The sequence below is a fragment of the Dreissena polymorpha genome, chromosome 2, assembly GCF_020536995.1.
Source record: "Dreissena polymorpha isolate Duluth1 chromosome 2, UMN_Dpol_1.0, whole genome shotgun sequence".
NCBI classification, from domain to species: Eukaryota; Metazoa; Mollusca; class Bivalvia; order Myida; family Dreissenidae; genus Dreissena; species Dreissena polymorpha.
In genome coordinates, this window is record NC_068356.1 from 45,921,880 (window position 1) to 45,939,028 (window position 17,149).

The following is a 17,149-nucleotide window of genomic DNA, read 5'->3' on the forward strand; positions in this document are numbered from 1 at the left end:
CAATATTATATACAGTTTTAATAATTATGTTATCCGAGGCTGCTATTTTAAACCAATATTGTACGATTCGCATGTATCTATGTATAAAAAGAAGGATATCTTCCTAACTCACCATAAACACATGCATTACATGTATTAGTTTTAACTCTTAAAAGCCTTTTACAGAACTTCAGATGTATGCTTTCCAATTCCTTAGATTTCGTAAAACCCTAAACTTCTGATGAATAACCTAAAATAGACCCGACGAATGCTCAAATAACTGACAAAGAATTTTTGGCTTTAAATCAAATTCTTGACATTTGCAAAACAACGTTTTCAATGCTTTAAGAGCTTTACCAATTAAATGTTCTTGATTTAAATTAAAACTTCCTGTTTAATTAAATACAACACCTAAATAATTAAAATCATTTACAGTTTCTATAGCATGGCCATTGTATGTCCACTTTTCATTTGGCAATAATTCGCCTCTTTTTCGAAAAACCATTATCTTTGTCTTATCAATATTAACTTTCAGTCCCCATGTATTACAATAAGTATATAAATTATCTAAATGTTTCTGGATTTCTTCTGGTGATTTACCCACGATGTCGTCTGCAAAAAGTAATAAAATTAAAACAATGTCATCTAGTTGCAAACCTGAATCAATATTATTTTGCAAAAACAACTCAAGATCTTCTACAAAGATAGAAAATAACAAAGGCGACATAACTTCTCCTTGACGTAAGCCAACAGCATAGCTAAAGTAATCCGAAAATGAAGATAATGATTTTACACATGACTTAACTTTTTGGTACATATCTCTCACAATTCTTAATATTTTGCCTTGAATACCACATTGAAACATTTTCAACCATAAAGCATTTCTATAAATAGTATCAAAGCATTTCATCATATCGACAAAAATAACATACAAACGTTTGTTTTCAAATAAATAATGATTTATCAAAGAAAATAAAATAAATATTGCGTCAGTAGTAGATCGTCCTTTTCGAAATCCGAATTGGGCGTCCGAAATGATGTTATGTTTCGTATAGATATTTTCAACGCGTTTATTTATAACAGTAGTGAATAATTGTGACAAACAGCTCACTAACGTAATTCCTCTACAATTATTAACATCGGATTTGAAACCTTTTTTATGAAGGGGGATAATAATACCTTCCGTCCACTGGTCCGGGAAATAACCGGAATTTAGTATATTGTCAAATAAATCTCATAAATAAGATGACGGAATGTCAATAGATTCTATAAAATATTCATTCAAAAGGTTGTCACTCCCATAAGCTTTAAATCGCTTAAGTGCTTTTACAGCAGTTGTTATTTCATGCACCGTTATCGGTTCATCTAGTTCAGGATATACATTATTAGGAAGATTAAAATCATTACACAAATTAAAACTTTCCGCTTCTAAATTCGATGCACCAACATTATCCGAGCTAATCCTCGAAAAATAATCTGTGAATTCAGTTAACGGTATATCACTAGATCTATTGGTTTTTGACTTAAAATGTTTCCAAAATTCCCTTGGTTTACTTTTCCTTAATTCTGTAATTTTATGCATTCTTCGTTTATAATCGCAACATTTTTTTCTTTCTGACAATATTTTTATACTCTTTTTTTCTCTCACATAAAACTATTCTGTTGTTAAATGTTTTATCAGTGTTGAAGCATCGAAGTGCATCTAGATATAAATTATGGGCATCTATACAATCACTGTCAAACCACTCCTTATTACTACTAGTATAATTTTCAAAAGCAACCTGATCTTTGAAAATACACTCTTTCAAAAACAAAGGGTCAGCTATATCACGAATACTGTTTGTAAATAAAAATAACATAATGTTCACTGAATCCTTATCCTCATCATTTAAGGTTTTGGCCGCTGTATCATATGGGTCAGCTCGTAGAATTTTAAGTATTTATTTTCAGAGGCGGTATTCACGTGAAAAACAAGATGGTGACGTCCATGCCGAGACAGGTATTTTCGCCGTTTTATAACAGTTATTACTTTTATTAATTGTTTAAATGCCGTTCACTTTCCAGCCGTATCAACAAGAAAGTGATTAGCGTTTATTTCGTTTTAATATTCGCATTATATCTCGCCTTTACTCGCTACGAAATTTCTTATCTTGATTACAAAATTACGGCTCCTGCTAACAAAATTCGCAGCGAGTTTATTTAGTCGATATATTTAGCGAATATTAATACGTAATAAGCAATGTTAGTATCTTGAGTTATTAAAGTTTATTAAAGGTTAAAACGGAATAACGTTTGTTCTTCAATGGAAGTCATTCTGATTTGATTTCTTTAATTTCATAAAAACATTATAATAGTTAAAATATGAATTGTAAAATTTACAAAGCGCAGTTTACTATAAAGCATTTAAAGGGTATATACGTTCTTTGAGCATGGTCCGTATGTGAACACATACTTTTTGTCGACAAACCGCTGATGAGGGATATGAATCATCACTGGTTGTGTTTCCCGTCTCTTATCTGTATTAAACCAAAGGTGGTTAGCGTGTGGCTATGATATTAATTAGTGAAAACATCATTTTGAATCATATTATAACGAAAAATCAACTTTTCTGAAAAAAAATTACTATCAAATATATATATTTGATAGTGAATTTTTTTTCCAGAAAAGTTTATTTTTCGTTATTATATGATAATTTATCATTCAAAATGATGTTTTCATTAATTAATATCATAATTAAATTCTAAACATCGAAATAATATGTATTTTAATAAAAACAATGTCAAATATAATCGATTGTTTTAACGTATGAATTCAACAAATGACGTTTGAACACATATAATTATATTCGTTCAAAAGAGAAAAGGTTGGGGTAAAACGCTCGAACTGTGCAACTTCCAAGTAATGATATCATTTGTAGACCATTAAATAACATAAATTATCGTGCAACTAATGTTTAAAACTTAAAAACCGATGATCGTTCAACTCTAATTGCAAAATCTTACTTACATAACTTGTTTAAGTTGGAGTGAATGCATTTCATGTCATACTTATTGTGTAAACCGTTGGCAGTTTCATTCATTTAATTATGCTACGATAATTGAAGATGCAGTTTTGTGAATCAAATCACGGACCTGTACCGGAAAACAAGACTTAAGCAATAACCGTAAGAAAATACTCTTTTTCAATGACTGTCAAGTAATGTTCTTTAGTTTTGCAAACATGTCATTTATTCAAATCTAGGAAATACTGTTGTTTTTTCTTATTTTACTTTAATATAAGTAACTTTATTTAAGTACGACTTTATTTTTCCGTTAGAGTTTATGAATACTTGGTCTGATAGTACAAACGAAAAACTAAATACAATCAGGAACAGTTTGAAACTCCATTACGAGTATACACAGAAAGAAAGAAACTCCACCGCCATAGTTTTGCAAATGTATTTTATTAACAAAAATATAAACATCAACAGTATTATTCAATAATTTGTACAGTTACAGATCGTATAAGACCATAACATCGAAAATGGTAATATAAAATAAGAATTCAAAATGTTACGAATAAAGTTCCAAAAAGATCATAAAAATTTAATGCGAAGATATCATCACAGAAATTTTGAAAGACAGAAAGGCCGGAGCAAATTCAAAACGTGTATGAGAAAAAGAAATATAGTTGAGCCTCGCTTTGGGAAAACTGGGCTTTATAAATGTGCGTAATGGGTCGTCCCAGATTAGCCTGTTCATGCATTAAGAACCGTTTTCCCAGAGCAAGGTTTATATGAGTCGTGTTCTGAGAAAACTGGGCATAATGCATGTGCGTAAAGGGTCGTCCCAGATTAGCCTGTGCAGTTCGCACAGGCTAATCAGGGACGACACTTTCCTGTCTAAATTGAATTTTTGCTAGAAAGAGACTTCATTTAAACGAAAAATGTCATAAAAAGCGGAAAGTGTCGTCCCTGATTAGCCTGTGCGAACTGCACAGGCTAATCTGGCAAGACACTTTACGCACATGCACTATGTCCAGTTTTCTCAGAACACGACTCATATCATAAATGTAAAAAAACATAAAAGAATGCATTAAGATTCAGAAGTAAGCATAGTACCTGCTCATGGAACACATTTGAGTTGTAAACAAAGAGAGCACATCAACGTAACAGGTCAAACATGCTGCAATATGGTCACAAGACACATACATTGCATCACAATTATGTAGCAATTAAATACTTCCTGTACGTCTGCACTGACGTCAATGCAGAATTATATAAACCCACTAAGAAAGTCACTCGCACGTGTGTTCTTAACACATTTCATAATGTTCAGGCCTACATCGCGCAAATGCACTGGTAAAAACAAGTTTCATATGAAATAGTTATGTACACTACAAAACTCTATCGCGGGTTAACGTATTGTCAAGCACTTACGCTGCATGTAAAACCTATGGTTAACGAATTTGCGAAGCACTTGCCACAAACAATTGCACTTATTATTGTGATCATTTTTGGTACATTGTTTTGAAGAGATAATTATGGGAATATTTTCCGAACACAAATTAAAATTCATCTTCCGATATCTTTATCGTATAATTCAAAGAAGGTGTGGCAAATGAATTAAATACGACTCTCAATTAAAGCTTATACTCCTTAATATGTCCTTGTCACAAGACGTTGATGATGTCAAAAATATTTAATCAAAAACAAGAAATATCTTTAAAAAATATTCGGCGTATATCCTGACTTTGGGATTAAGGTAGGAAATTTACTTGTCTTAGTCATTAAATGAAAAAATAAGATTTAAGTAGTGTTGTGTTCTGTTTGCACTTTACAGTTGCATATCCACCTCAGTAAATTTTTGTCATGAAGTGCACGTACATCCGCGTCATGCGGAATTAGTCTTATTGCATATGCAGCCAGCATGGCTAAAGTCCAGCCTGCGCGCTTGCACAGTCTGTTCAAGAGCTACGCTTTCCACAAGGTTTCGTGATATCTCCTGAGTATTCCTCCTCAGTATGCATAGCTTGACAAGACTGCTCGGATGCGCAGGCTGGACTGGGGCTACTTTGGCAGCATATTGCATAAGTCCCGTTTCCGCATTACGCGGGTCTTTTAAAATCTTTTCTAGCAAAGTGGCAAAATTTCGGTAGCATATTCTGGCTTGCAGGAAAGATTTTCAGCCATTCTGACCGCGTTCGTCACACATGTGTGGCTATAATTAAACGATTCCCCTTCTATCATGGACCATATACCATTTCGGTAGTTTTGTGGCACAATGCAAGACAAATGGGATTTACCGATAGGTTTTCATTGATTTCTTTCCCTTAAATTCTTATTATTTGATATCATGAAAGCAATACTGTGTGATCAACATAAGGCGTTGAAAAAAACAACACATTCCGACTTCCTCTGAGGATTCATTAACCCAGTACTGACCCTGAAATTCTTGGGGATTTAATATGCCGGTAATCCGTAATTGTAACTGGGCCTAAATAAACATACAGAGAGTAACCGGGGGGGGGGGGGTAGTCCGCATTCCCCTACATTGATAAGTGTTACCGGGGGGGGGGGGGGGTAGTCCGCATTCCCCTACATTGATAAGTGTTACATCCTATGCTACAAAGACGCGGTGATGTTTCCAATGTTCCTGGGGATTATGCTCAAATCAGCCCATGAAATGAATGCAGTGTTCTCATTCGGGTCTGCTGTGGCGTTATGTAAAGGTCATTTAAGTTGAAAAGCAGGTTTAAACAGCTAGGCCGAAAAAAAAAACTCACACGGATGGGTCTAAATAAGAAGCTTTCGACGCCGTGTCCATTTGACCTCGTTCTGAGCTAGCACTACCGGCCGCCTGAGATCGTGTAGCTTGAGCAAAGTGCATAGAAGTCAATGCATCAGAAATTACAGTCAGATTAGACCGCTCTAGGCAGCGGCAAAGATGAGCAAGATCGGCTACTTTTGTCCCTGTATTTTGCACTAGCCACGACTGCAGAACAGTGTATATAAAATCAGGATAATTGTGTTTGTCCCTCAGCCACTTTTCCTCTTCCGGCTCGTAAACCGCCGGTATGATGTTCAGCGCGCGGAACACGTCGCGTCGGTTCGCTTCTCCTCCGATGTTCGTCGCGATGTGGGTGATACACTGTTTAGTGAAGGGATCGTCGAGGGTGAGCACATGACTGGGATAGGTTCTTCTGTGAGCTAATTGAAGGAGGGCTGAAATATGAAATCAATACTTCAATAATTACTATTTGACAAGATGAATGCTGGGTATGTTTGTCAGTTCATATCGCACGTGATCGATTTCGCGCCAGTTATTTTCCGTAAACGTACCTTCTAACTGACTACCAGTCACCAATTCCGGTGCCTCCCTGCGCACATCCGGCACGGCATCCACCTCCACCTGGTTACTCAGCGAATAACGGCTAGTGTTCAGTGTCGCCTTGCTGACTGGGGCCGTTTGGATAAAGGCTGTGTTTTCCTCGCTAGCAGAGGTTCCGGTCGTTGGGCCTCGTCCTTCAACATTACATATTACAGTATCAGCAACGGGCTGAACAAATCTTCCTGATTTACGAAATGATGTGTTCTGAATATCATTATCATAACTATATACAGTATCAATTGCTAGCATTACGTTTCGCGATGGTGAAAACTATAAACTTATAACAGGCTACAGGTTCTATCACGGACAAAATACAATGATTGCAAACGATTGTTTTATCAATATTGCATGATTGCAAATTGATAACGGATAGCTAAAACCAACTCACCTGATTGCGATCTTTTACGGATACATTTCATGCCCACAACAACCAAAACGCACATAAAAATGCTCGCAGCAAGACTCCCGACTACGGTACCCCCATCAATGTTGATACTGGCCTCGGCTCTGGCGTTGATCTCTACGGCCGTTGTGTCTATCGATACCCAGTGAGACGTCGCGCCTTCAGATGGTACAGGAGGGGATTGGTATGTCGCGGCCTCTGGAAGGGATTTATCAGTGGACCGTTGTGTAGTCTCGGGTGTTTTCAAACATTCACCCTCTGCAGCGTTGGCGAGAGCAACGTATCTAAAACAGTGAAATAAAAATATTGTGATCAATATAGATGTACATGCAAAACATTATTGCACAAACGTGAATATGTCGAATAGTTTAATTTCATCTTACTTATGTCATCAACATCATCGTTAGCAGCAGAATAGAAGCATCAAGGACTGTATTCATTGGCAACAACAACAAGAACAGAAACAATAATCATAAGCAATATCAGTAAACGTCATCCTTGTCATCACAACCACGACAACATCGTCAGCTTAACACATGACTAACTTCAGGAAATGATTACGGAAGTACATGAAACGAGCGCTCAAAGACACATTAATGATCATATATCAATGCTAATCATGATGTGATACCAGGAATGAGGTACCTGAGACGATACACGAGTTTTGGGGGCCGTTTACAGACACCTACCCGTCGAAACACTCCCCGCAATAGCCAGGCGAGGAGCCGCCGCAGGGTCGGGACTCGAACCTGTTCACTGCGGCACATGATTTCACGCACTGGTTACACACGGGAAACGACCCGGCCTCCCGGTATTGCCCAATCGGACAAGGAACGCATGGATAACATGAAGTGAATCCGTAAATAGGATCTTTCTGGCGCGGTAGCTTTAAGGAATACAAATATTTTAATAATCCTGATAAAGTTTGTTCAGGGTTTCGCAAACATTGTCCTTTCATCTTTAAATGGAAATCAGTAAAAACTTCTAATTCGCATAACACATTAATAATGTAGATCTTATATATTAGGTGGGAAAATAACTAAATGTTGTAGAATAACCGTTTTAATTGTTTGCGATCTCCGGACGTCAATCCCTCAGATTATTCAAAGGATTTGTATCGCACGGACGGAAAGACAAATTTTACGAAGAATAATGTACCTTTAAACTTTTTATTCTAAATTTTAGTTGATATGTCCTTTGGCGTAGTGCCTTATTGACAAAAATTTCAACGGATATCCACAGTCGTTCAATTACACAAAACCTTTTTTTCATTATGCGCAGTAATCAACTTGAAAATGTAAGATCTTGTGATTCATACTCACAATATTATCCGGTAGAATACATTTTTCAAATGCTACTTAGATTTTACACACGATTTTAGTTGATATGTCCTTTGGCTTAGTGCCTTGTTAACAACATATACAAAGGACACCCTCAGTCGCTCAATATACAATACCGATTTCTTTTTTTTTCAGTAATAAACTTTGAAACGATATTAAATGATAGATATTGTGTAAACATTCATAAAGACAATAGTATTCGGGAAAAAACAACATTTTTTCAATGGCTACTGACACACTAAGGTATTACGAAAGATGATTTATCCGGTTAAAAAATCATGTTTTATTTGCTATAGCTGCCATAACTGAAAATTACTCTTTTTATATATTCTGATTTTGTGCGACATAAAGTTATGGGAAAAAACATATAATGTCTACCAGAATCTGACAGTTAATCGATAGTACACACAAAACACATCCCAAAAATGTTTTTATTGTTGAACTTTCTAAATAGGCAACATAATAAGATAGATGGATCATAGTACATCAATATAGCTAACTTTTGACAAAACTATCTAAACACACATCTAAATAACGGTTTCGTTACACAATGTGACGGTTATCGCCCAAACTCGAAATTATTTTTTTTAATGATAATCACGCGGTATTTTACGGTCATGTGACTTTTAACCTATTTGCAGTATTAAAATCATTTTCCGTTTTGGAGAAAATCAGAATTCTCTTGATTTTTAACCTTTTTTGCATTTTACATTTAATACATGGACATGGAATACTCGAATACAAATCAATATTAAACACGCGGGTCAGGTATGACTTATTAAACAAGACTATTGCCAAGCAATAAAAGTCCCCTATCGGTGAACCTCCACCATTTTCAGCAATATTTCTAGTCTATTTGTTGCCATAGCAACAATAATTTTTGACGTAGGAACACATTGAAATGACGTGCATAATCTCCATATTACAATCTATCCATGTTTCAAATTTCATGAAAAATATGAAGAACTTTTAAAGTTATCGCAGGATCCAGAAAAGTGTGACGGACTGAAGACAGACTGACACACAGAGCGCAAACCATAAGTCCCCTCCGGTTTCACCGGTAGGGTACTAACAAAACATGTTAAACGGAAATCGAAAGTGGTGTTGACAATTTTGATCAAGCAGTCAAGTTCGATTCGGTAATATTGCAATGAAACTCTCGCCACGTCAACCAACGATGGTGGCCTAGTTGTACATAGTATGTCGATGGTTAAATTTTCTTGAGCTATATCTCATGCAGCGCCTCAAACAACGCGTTACATTTGTTGTATTACGTATAGATATGCGGAAACATAGAATGCATTATACTTACAGTCCGATTATACACGAACCCTCCTCCGTCACAACGCGGGCACGCCTCACATGTTCCCGAGTCCCATTCCCCCATCCTTGAGGACAGTAAATAGCGAGTGTTCCCTGTGCATCTGATCAGCATCCCCTGAACTGCATGACAACATGCCGCCACATAGATTATGCACGATGCTGTATTTGACAGCATCTGAAAATAAACGGACGGTACTTGATACAATATTGCTCTATCGAATATATGACTTTATCACTATCCATAGCCTGTTTCTCATTTAATATAACCATTCTATATTTTTTATATTACACATGTGTAATATGTAACATTTTTAAGCGTTTTCATTTGCTTAGTTTTCGTTTATTGACCAATCGCATTTTGTTATTTTGCTGAAATGACGTTGCAACGTCAAATGACGTCACGAAATGTAAACAACATTCGGGATTCATCATTATGTTTGCGTAAATATTTATTTAATTTGCTCAATTAAAAGCATGTGATAAACAAGATCTGACACTCGTTGTCATATCATACCATATTTTATTAAACTCGTCCAGGAAATTCGTTAGTAAGCTCGATACAGGCTCGCTTACTAACAAAATTCCTGAACTCCTTTAATCGGGCCTTTAATAAAATATGGTATGATATGACAACTCGTGCCAGATCCTATATGTATATACTTAGATAAAGTGAAATGTCAACTCGAGCTAACATCGATGAAAACCGAATCAAGTTTTTCCTCTTACCTTCAACATATTTGCGCAATTTTATTTAACAACCAAATCTTGAATAAAAACGGAGTGCGGTCGCAAAAAGCTATATTGTCAGGTCAGTTGACAGTGCATCGAAACGCCGACACCATTATAACTTAACATTTACTCACATGTTGCAAATTGTTATGGATAACAAAATTGCACTCGTAAAAAACACAGCTTTACTTAACCCCCCCCCCCCCCCCGCCTTGTGACAATGACTCACAATTTTCGGGGATCCCATTTCTCTATCAGCGCTCAATTTCGTGAAGTAATCCAAGACACATTCAGTTTGGGTATTAACTTCATGAGATGTAACATTGAACTTATTAAGTAACCAATATCTTGTTACCATACAAATTAACCCATGCATATTATGGAGACAAAAATACAACACGAAACGTGAATGTGACCTACAAAAAACGCTACAAGGCTGTATTAACCGTTTGTTTTGAGACAACCCAACAACTACGGAAAATCTTCTACTATAACTAGAACCAACGTAATGGTGAAGGCTCGTAAATCATAAATTGAACCAACTAAAAATTGAAGAGACAACTCAACACCACAAACTCAAAATTTGTAATATGGACCGTGCTCTGTGAAAAGGGGGTGTATAGCATGTGCGTAAAGTGTCGACCCAGATTAGCCTGTGCAGTCCGCACAAGCTAATCAGGGACGACACTTTCCGCTGTTATAGTATTTTTCGATAACAGAAAGTCTCTACTTAGCAAAAATCCAGTTTAGGCGGAAAGTGTCGTCCCTGATAAGCCTGTACGGACTACACAGGCTAATCTGGGACGACACTTTACACACAGGCATTAAACCCCCTTTTCAAAAAGCACGGTCCGTATTACTTCACTGTGCTGGTGATGATAGACGATACTTTACTGTGCATGGACGAGATACTGAACGAAGCCATTCAATACTGCCACAGCCCTACACCCGTAAAGTACACGACAATTATTGTTCAGTTCAAACTAGTCCTACGTTAATTAATTGTCAACAAATTACGTATGTATATTATATCAACTTTCAAACCCATCAAAATGATTCGATCTCACATTCAATATTTAAGTGCTTGAACACAGGGATATTTTAACAAATATGTTAGGTAATAATCATGTGAACACACGAGGATAAACAAAACAAAAAACAGATAATAAAACATCATTTCTTTAAATAAGAAAGTTAAAAACATATACAAGTTACAACGTTTAAACATTTAGAGCAACTCGTATACTTACTTACCATGAGTTATTTTTCAATGTCGCAGCCTTTTACTTTTAAGCTTCACAGATTCACTTTTCACGTTCAATGGAAAATACTACAATGTTTGTAAACATTGTGCGTAAAACAGTCGTCGATTATTGTTCGCGCATGTCGTCTGTTCATAATCCGGAATTCCGATTCACGCTCTCGATCTACCCATGAGTATTTAAGCACATGAAAAATGAATTGAGACTATCGAGCTTGGTTGAATATCGGGGCTGTTATGTACTATAAGCAGATGACATGCATATTTCTTAACATAAAGACTTAATAGTATTTTCTTAATATTCTGTACTCATTTTTCTTTCTTATACATGAATTGACCATTTTTTTCGGTATTTCCATGTTTCAAACTATGTGATACTTCTGGAGTAAACTGTTTATTATATCAGAAGTCGTTATTTTCTGAAAAATACTATATCTATTCAACTCAATTACTTTTCACCTTGATATGAAATACTGTTGCTGATAATCTTTAAGCGTAGTTCTTCTTGAATGCTATGAGCTTTTATGAGTACATACGTACAGCTCAGAGCGTACCCGGAGGGTCAATATAGCTGGAAGTTGTATTATTGCAACTATCTTTAAGCGTTGCAGTAGCTTTATACAGTCAAATGCAGATCTCGCAAGAATTGCAAAACTATTTGTAAGACCATTTTTAAATCTAAATATTTGGCTTGGCTGATTTAATAATATAGGAGTATTAGGCGTGTGTAATACTGATGAATTTACATCAATTTAATTTATATCCAGAGTCGGTACTATGTGTAGAAGTGCACATGTATCGTAGTAAACGTAATCAAAGCGCTGAAGGCACTACATTTGTTTGCTGTTGTCTTCCTTGATTAGCTTGTGCGCATTGCACGGGCTAATCTTATTTTGACGTGCATTAAGCCCCGTTTTCCCTGAAAGCAGCCAATATGTACAGATTTCAATGATAAACACTAGCCTGGCCAATGTCGACTAATAAGCTGGTATATAAACTCACTGCTAGAGGGTACCTCAAAGACCTCGTGAAGAGGCCGGTAGGACCTGTAAATAAACTCTGATTTAAAAAAAGTATATACACTCACTGCTAGAGCAGAATCATTTGTCGTCTGCTGCAGACAGGCAGCGGTAATCGTCCCTTGCAGAGTGAGTTGTGGTTCTTACCGTACTTAAGGCTTCTAAGCACATACTGATTTGCAAAATATGCTCTGTAAATTTAGCTGTCCGCTAACGCGACCAATTAAAAAAAACCGGATCACGCGTTTGTAGTATGTTGAATACAACATTATCAAAACCCGTCTGGGTCATATCGTATAACATGTAGTTAGCAGTCACCTGAGTTGTTAGTACTTGACAGTATTGCATCATCGACTTAACACGTGATCTTTGTTGACAACCGGATGGTTTAAACTATTTTTCAATGATTAATTGCTTTAATATCAAGGGGAATTTCTGAAACATTCCGATAATTGTTTGTAAACATGTATATTTGTTTGTATTGGACTGATCTAGAAACTGTACACTTCTATCATAAAGGCAAACACGCTTGTGATTATTTTTCGCGCGTGGTCTTGGGCATTTAACTGTAGTTAGGCCTACGTTTTATTACTTTATTCAAACTATTCACTGTCTAGAAAACGAAATACCACTCGGGCTAAGAAACATATGTTTGTTTATTTGCGACATAGGGAAAAATGTGAAGGCTAAGTAAACCGGCGAGATGTGTTTTATTAACATATATCGTGTTTGTTTATTTTTCTTTACAATACGCACGTGTGTGTGTGTGGGGGGGGGGGGGCTCTATAACAAATCATTTTATTATAAATATGGTGCAAAAAAATATTATTTTTCGTTGAACAAATCCTTCAAACTAGAGAAAAAAAAGTATTTTTGAATCTTTTTGATCTCGGCCTTAGTACGACAACGCGAATAGGGACCATGTTGTGCTTTGTATAATATTTGTTGTCATAGTTGTGTCAAACGTCTGTACTACCCCTTTGTAGCGTAGTGGGTATGTCGTTGCGGTTAAATATGTTCTCTTTAGGTATTAACCCATTTATGCCTAGCGTCTAGAAAAAACGCCTTGGCAACAACGTAGACCCAGATGAGACGCCGCATGATGCGGCGGCTCATCAGGGTCTGCGCTGTTTGCTTAAAGGAATTTCTGTATTCTAAAGATAGAAATAAATACACTAGACATCCCTAGTTTTGGAAATAAATTGATCAAATTTAGAAGGATTGGAAAGTCCACTAGGAATAAATGGGTTAAAACCTATATAAAAACGCTTTACATGAGCATAGAAACGTAAAAAGTTATTGTCGCATCACTTAATTTGTATTTAAATTGCATGTTTCCTAATTACCATTATTTGAGTGCTTAACTCCGAGGCCATAAATACATTTCTTCAGTTGCCTTATCTCGATGACAGCACTTCAAGCAAACGAATTGTTCAGAAGATATTTATCACAAATTAATCCATATGTAGAGCATAAATAGGCTAATATTCATATAGGCTGTTGTGTATTGCACTTTGGATGTAATCAAGCGGCATAGAATCAGTGTGATCATCATTTATTCCTTCGAGCCAAGTTATTGTTTACTTTACGTTTATTTAAATACTAAGAATTGCACACTATATGTCCTGGTCTGTTTTGATTTGTTTGTTATCCTTATTGGTTAGGTAAAAAGGGTTATCATCTCCTAGTAAACATACATGAAATACATGAACCTAAATGATGGACTTATTAAATGATGAACAAAACTGTTTTTCAAGTACAGTCGATAATAATTAAAGATACATTGACGGTATTTTCCTAAAAACAAACAAACCCGCATCAAAATGTGCACATACTCTTGATAGAAAAACATAATTCTTTAGGTTCTCCATTTAATTGCGTCCTATGGAAATTTGGATCATTGTTCTTTGTTGTCCACACAAAATGTGTCAACAAACAGTTAGAAATAATAGGCCACAAAAAATCTCGCAGGATGTTATGATACGTCTTTAAATTCGAATATCACAATTTGTAACGGATTGCTTCGATGACTAAAATAATTCATTTAGTGTATAAGTTCTTTATATATTGTATGTGTGCTCAATTTTAAATCGGTCAATAGGCCGAGATCCACAACCTAGCTCAAACGGTAATTGATACATATTTGAACAGGTATGATCTGTTTCACACTCTATTCAAACATTGTTACAGCTGAGCCTGTATGCATAGGTTCTTAATATTTTATGTAAGTCTGTCACCATTACAACATGTTAAAACTGTTGCAAGGGAAAGACTCCCGATAATGTTGAAAAACTTCAGGTCTAACCCTTTTTTTCATTATATATGTATGGACCAATGTATATATTTGTACAATGTCATTACTTGGAAATAAAATATGTTTAAAGTTAAAATAGGTTCTTATTAAATTATAGCGGGAAAATGTCCGTCTTAGATATGTTGTATATAATATAATTATTTTCACCTAGAAAACACGTACAGGATAATGCAATCATTGTGTAATTATTAAACTGCGTTTTGACATTATGTTATCAATATGTTTTAATTTCATTCATGCGACATTCTCACGAAAACACGTTGAACTCCAATTTTTTTTATTTTAATCTATCTTCGAAATATATGTATGTTTTGCTTGTAATTGAAACGCATGCTGTTATTGCAATGTGTGTTTATGACGATGGCATAATAAAGTCGAAATGAATTATTTGTTCTGTTCTGCATTAAATGAGTTACAATAATAGAATGTAGTTATGTCCACGCGCAATCTTTCCTCGAATAAGCCCAACTGTCAAAAAGCAACATTTATTTTCCTCTTTTAAATATCATTGGGGGATTTGAGCTCTATTGAGTGACCCGTTTTTGTCGTGATCTACCTATGTGTGTACCCATATCTATCTATATGTGTCGTACCGATGGTACCGTAGTTAAAATATTGATTTGCGAGGATCGCGACAACAGACCTAGATTATCTCAAATTTTCAAAATACTTATATGCAAGGGCTGATACTATAGTTTTTAAAAAAAAGAGAAAGCAAACCTGAACGTCAGTCAAGCAAGGTTTACTGCACTTCTAACACGCGTAATTAATAACATATTTAAGGTCCGGATACTTTGATAACAGATGACACTTCGATACCAGATAAAAACAGACAGACAGACAGACAGACAGTTTATTTCAATCCAAAAAGGCATTTAAGCCCACGAGGACATATACAATACAAGTGTTGACGAACAGTGTAGACTAGAATACAAAATTTTAACAAAAGTTGTAGTTGTATGTTTCCAATATTTGGAGAAGATCACTTTGGGAACAATATTTAAAAAAACATACATGCAAGATAATTCTGAAACGTTTTCTAAGCATTTAACCAATCTATTTTAAACTATTATACAATATGTTCTTATCCTAGAGGTTTTTCAATCAACAACTTTGGGTAGTATAGCTGCCTATATTTATTTGTGTCCTTGTACCGATTACTAGATGATATTTTATTAACAATTTAGAAACATAGAAATTGGTTTTTAAAATGTAGCATACATTTATCCTGACTTGTTTCGTACTATCAAATAGCATCATATAAGCATGATAGTATGTTGTTTAAAAGAAGCCTTTTAGGGCTGTATTCTAAACATATACATCGATTTAACAAACAATGACAAAAGAGTAGTTATATATACACATTTACATAAATATGCCATATTACACCACTTTATCCTGCATTAAATGGTTTCTCTACATCGACCTCTTCGGATATGTTTATAAATTTAGTTCAATTTTACTGTTACGAAAAAACAAGTAAAATAACCAATCGCAAAGAAACCTTTAAATACAAAAATATAATATAGTTTAATCATTTAACTTGTATGAATTATATCTCTATCACAGAGGGTATTATAACATCAATGGAATTAACATTAAGAGTGCCATAGATATATATGCCTTACCGAAACGAAAATGTAAGACTGATATCATAGGCAACTGCTATCACTAACATCTGTACTTAACAATTAATAACCACTTTTCATATATTTGTCTTACCGAAAGAAACATGTAAGACAAATATTGTGGAAACTAGACTTATAATGACACGTTATAATATATTAATTGTAAGATCTTGAACTACATTATGATTTAACGAGTAAGACAGACATTATAGATGTTTTTGTCATATCAATTCATACGATAGAACGCTTATATGGTGTGATATAACATAAACAGCAGAATTAACTTTGCTTTAACAATTTCAGATTAGAACAGAACAGAACAGAACAGAACTTTATTTGTTTTCACAGGTTACACCACGATACTTTAAAGTTGTACAGAGCAACGCTAGTATAGCCTGGTAAATATAATAATACAAAGGGTATTAATGCAACATGTCATATCTATTAAACGTAATAGAAAAATGCATGTAAATGTAATGATGTAATCGTATTTCGCTACAATACATTACAGTTGTAAATAGCAACGCTATCATAGTCTGGTATACTTAACAATTAAAACGGCATAAAGGCCTCATATCATATTTATTATCCGTATTACAAAATGTATGTAACAGTAACCAACAAACATGTAAACATAGTTTGCGTATGGTTTCTGTAATATACCAAGTAACATATATAGTACATCAGACATATTAACAGTTTCAGCAGAAACACAATGAAAACATGAAATATATACAATTCAAGTACAAAGAAACACATGGAAAGCATGTATTTACAGTATCACA

At 35.1% G+C, this 17,149-nt stretch overlaps 1 protein-coding gene across 3 annotated transcripts; it reads right to left on the minus strand.

Moving 5' to 3' along the window:
• Positions 1-3,401: 3,401 nt before the first annotated feature.
• LOC127866901 (uncharacterized) lies at positions 3,402-12,742 on the minus strand. 3 transcript variants are annotated; one of them, XM_052407752.1, is made up of 6 exons: positions 12,491-12,742; positions 9,403-9,588; positions 7,440-7,636; positions 6,736-7,034; positions 6,299-6,481; positions 3,402-6,181 (listed from the first exon to the last, which is right to left on the minus strand). In XM_052407752.1, exons 2-6 carry the CDS (start codon positions 9,586-9,588, stop codon positions 5,739-5,741), a joined length of 1,308 nt encoding a protein of 435 aa, XP_052263712.1. In that variant the 5' UTR covers positions 12,491-12,742; the 3' UTR covers positions 3,402-5,738. The 3 variants fall into 3 exon arrangements, with proteins under 3 accessions (XP_052263712.1, XP_052263713.1, XP_052263711.1); XM_052407753.1 differs by lacking the exon at positions 12,491-12,742 and adding an exon at positions 11,393-11,752; XM_052407751.1 differs by lacking the exon at positions 12,491-12,742 and adding an exon at positions 11,397-11,750.
• Between the last annotated feature and the right edge of the window lie 4,407 nt (positions 12,743-17,149).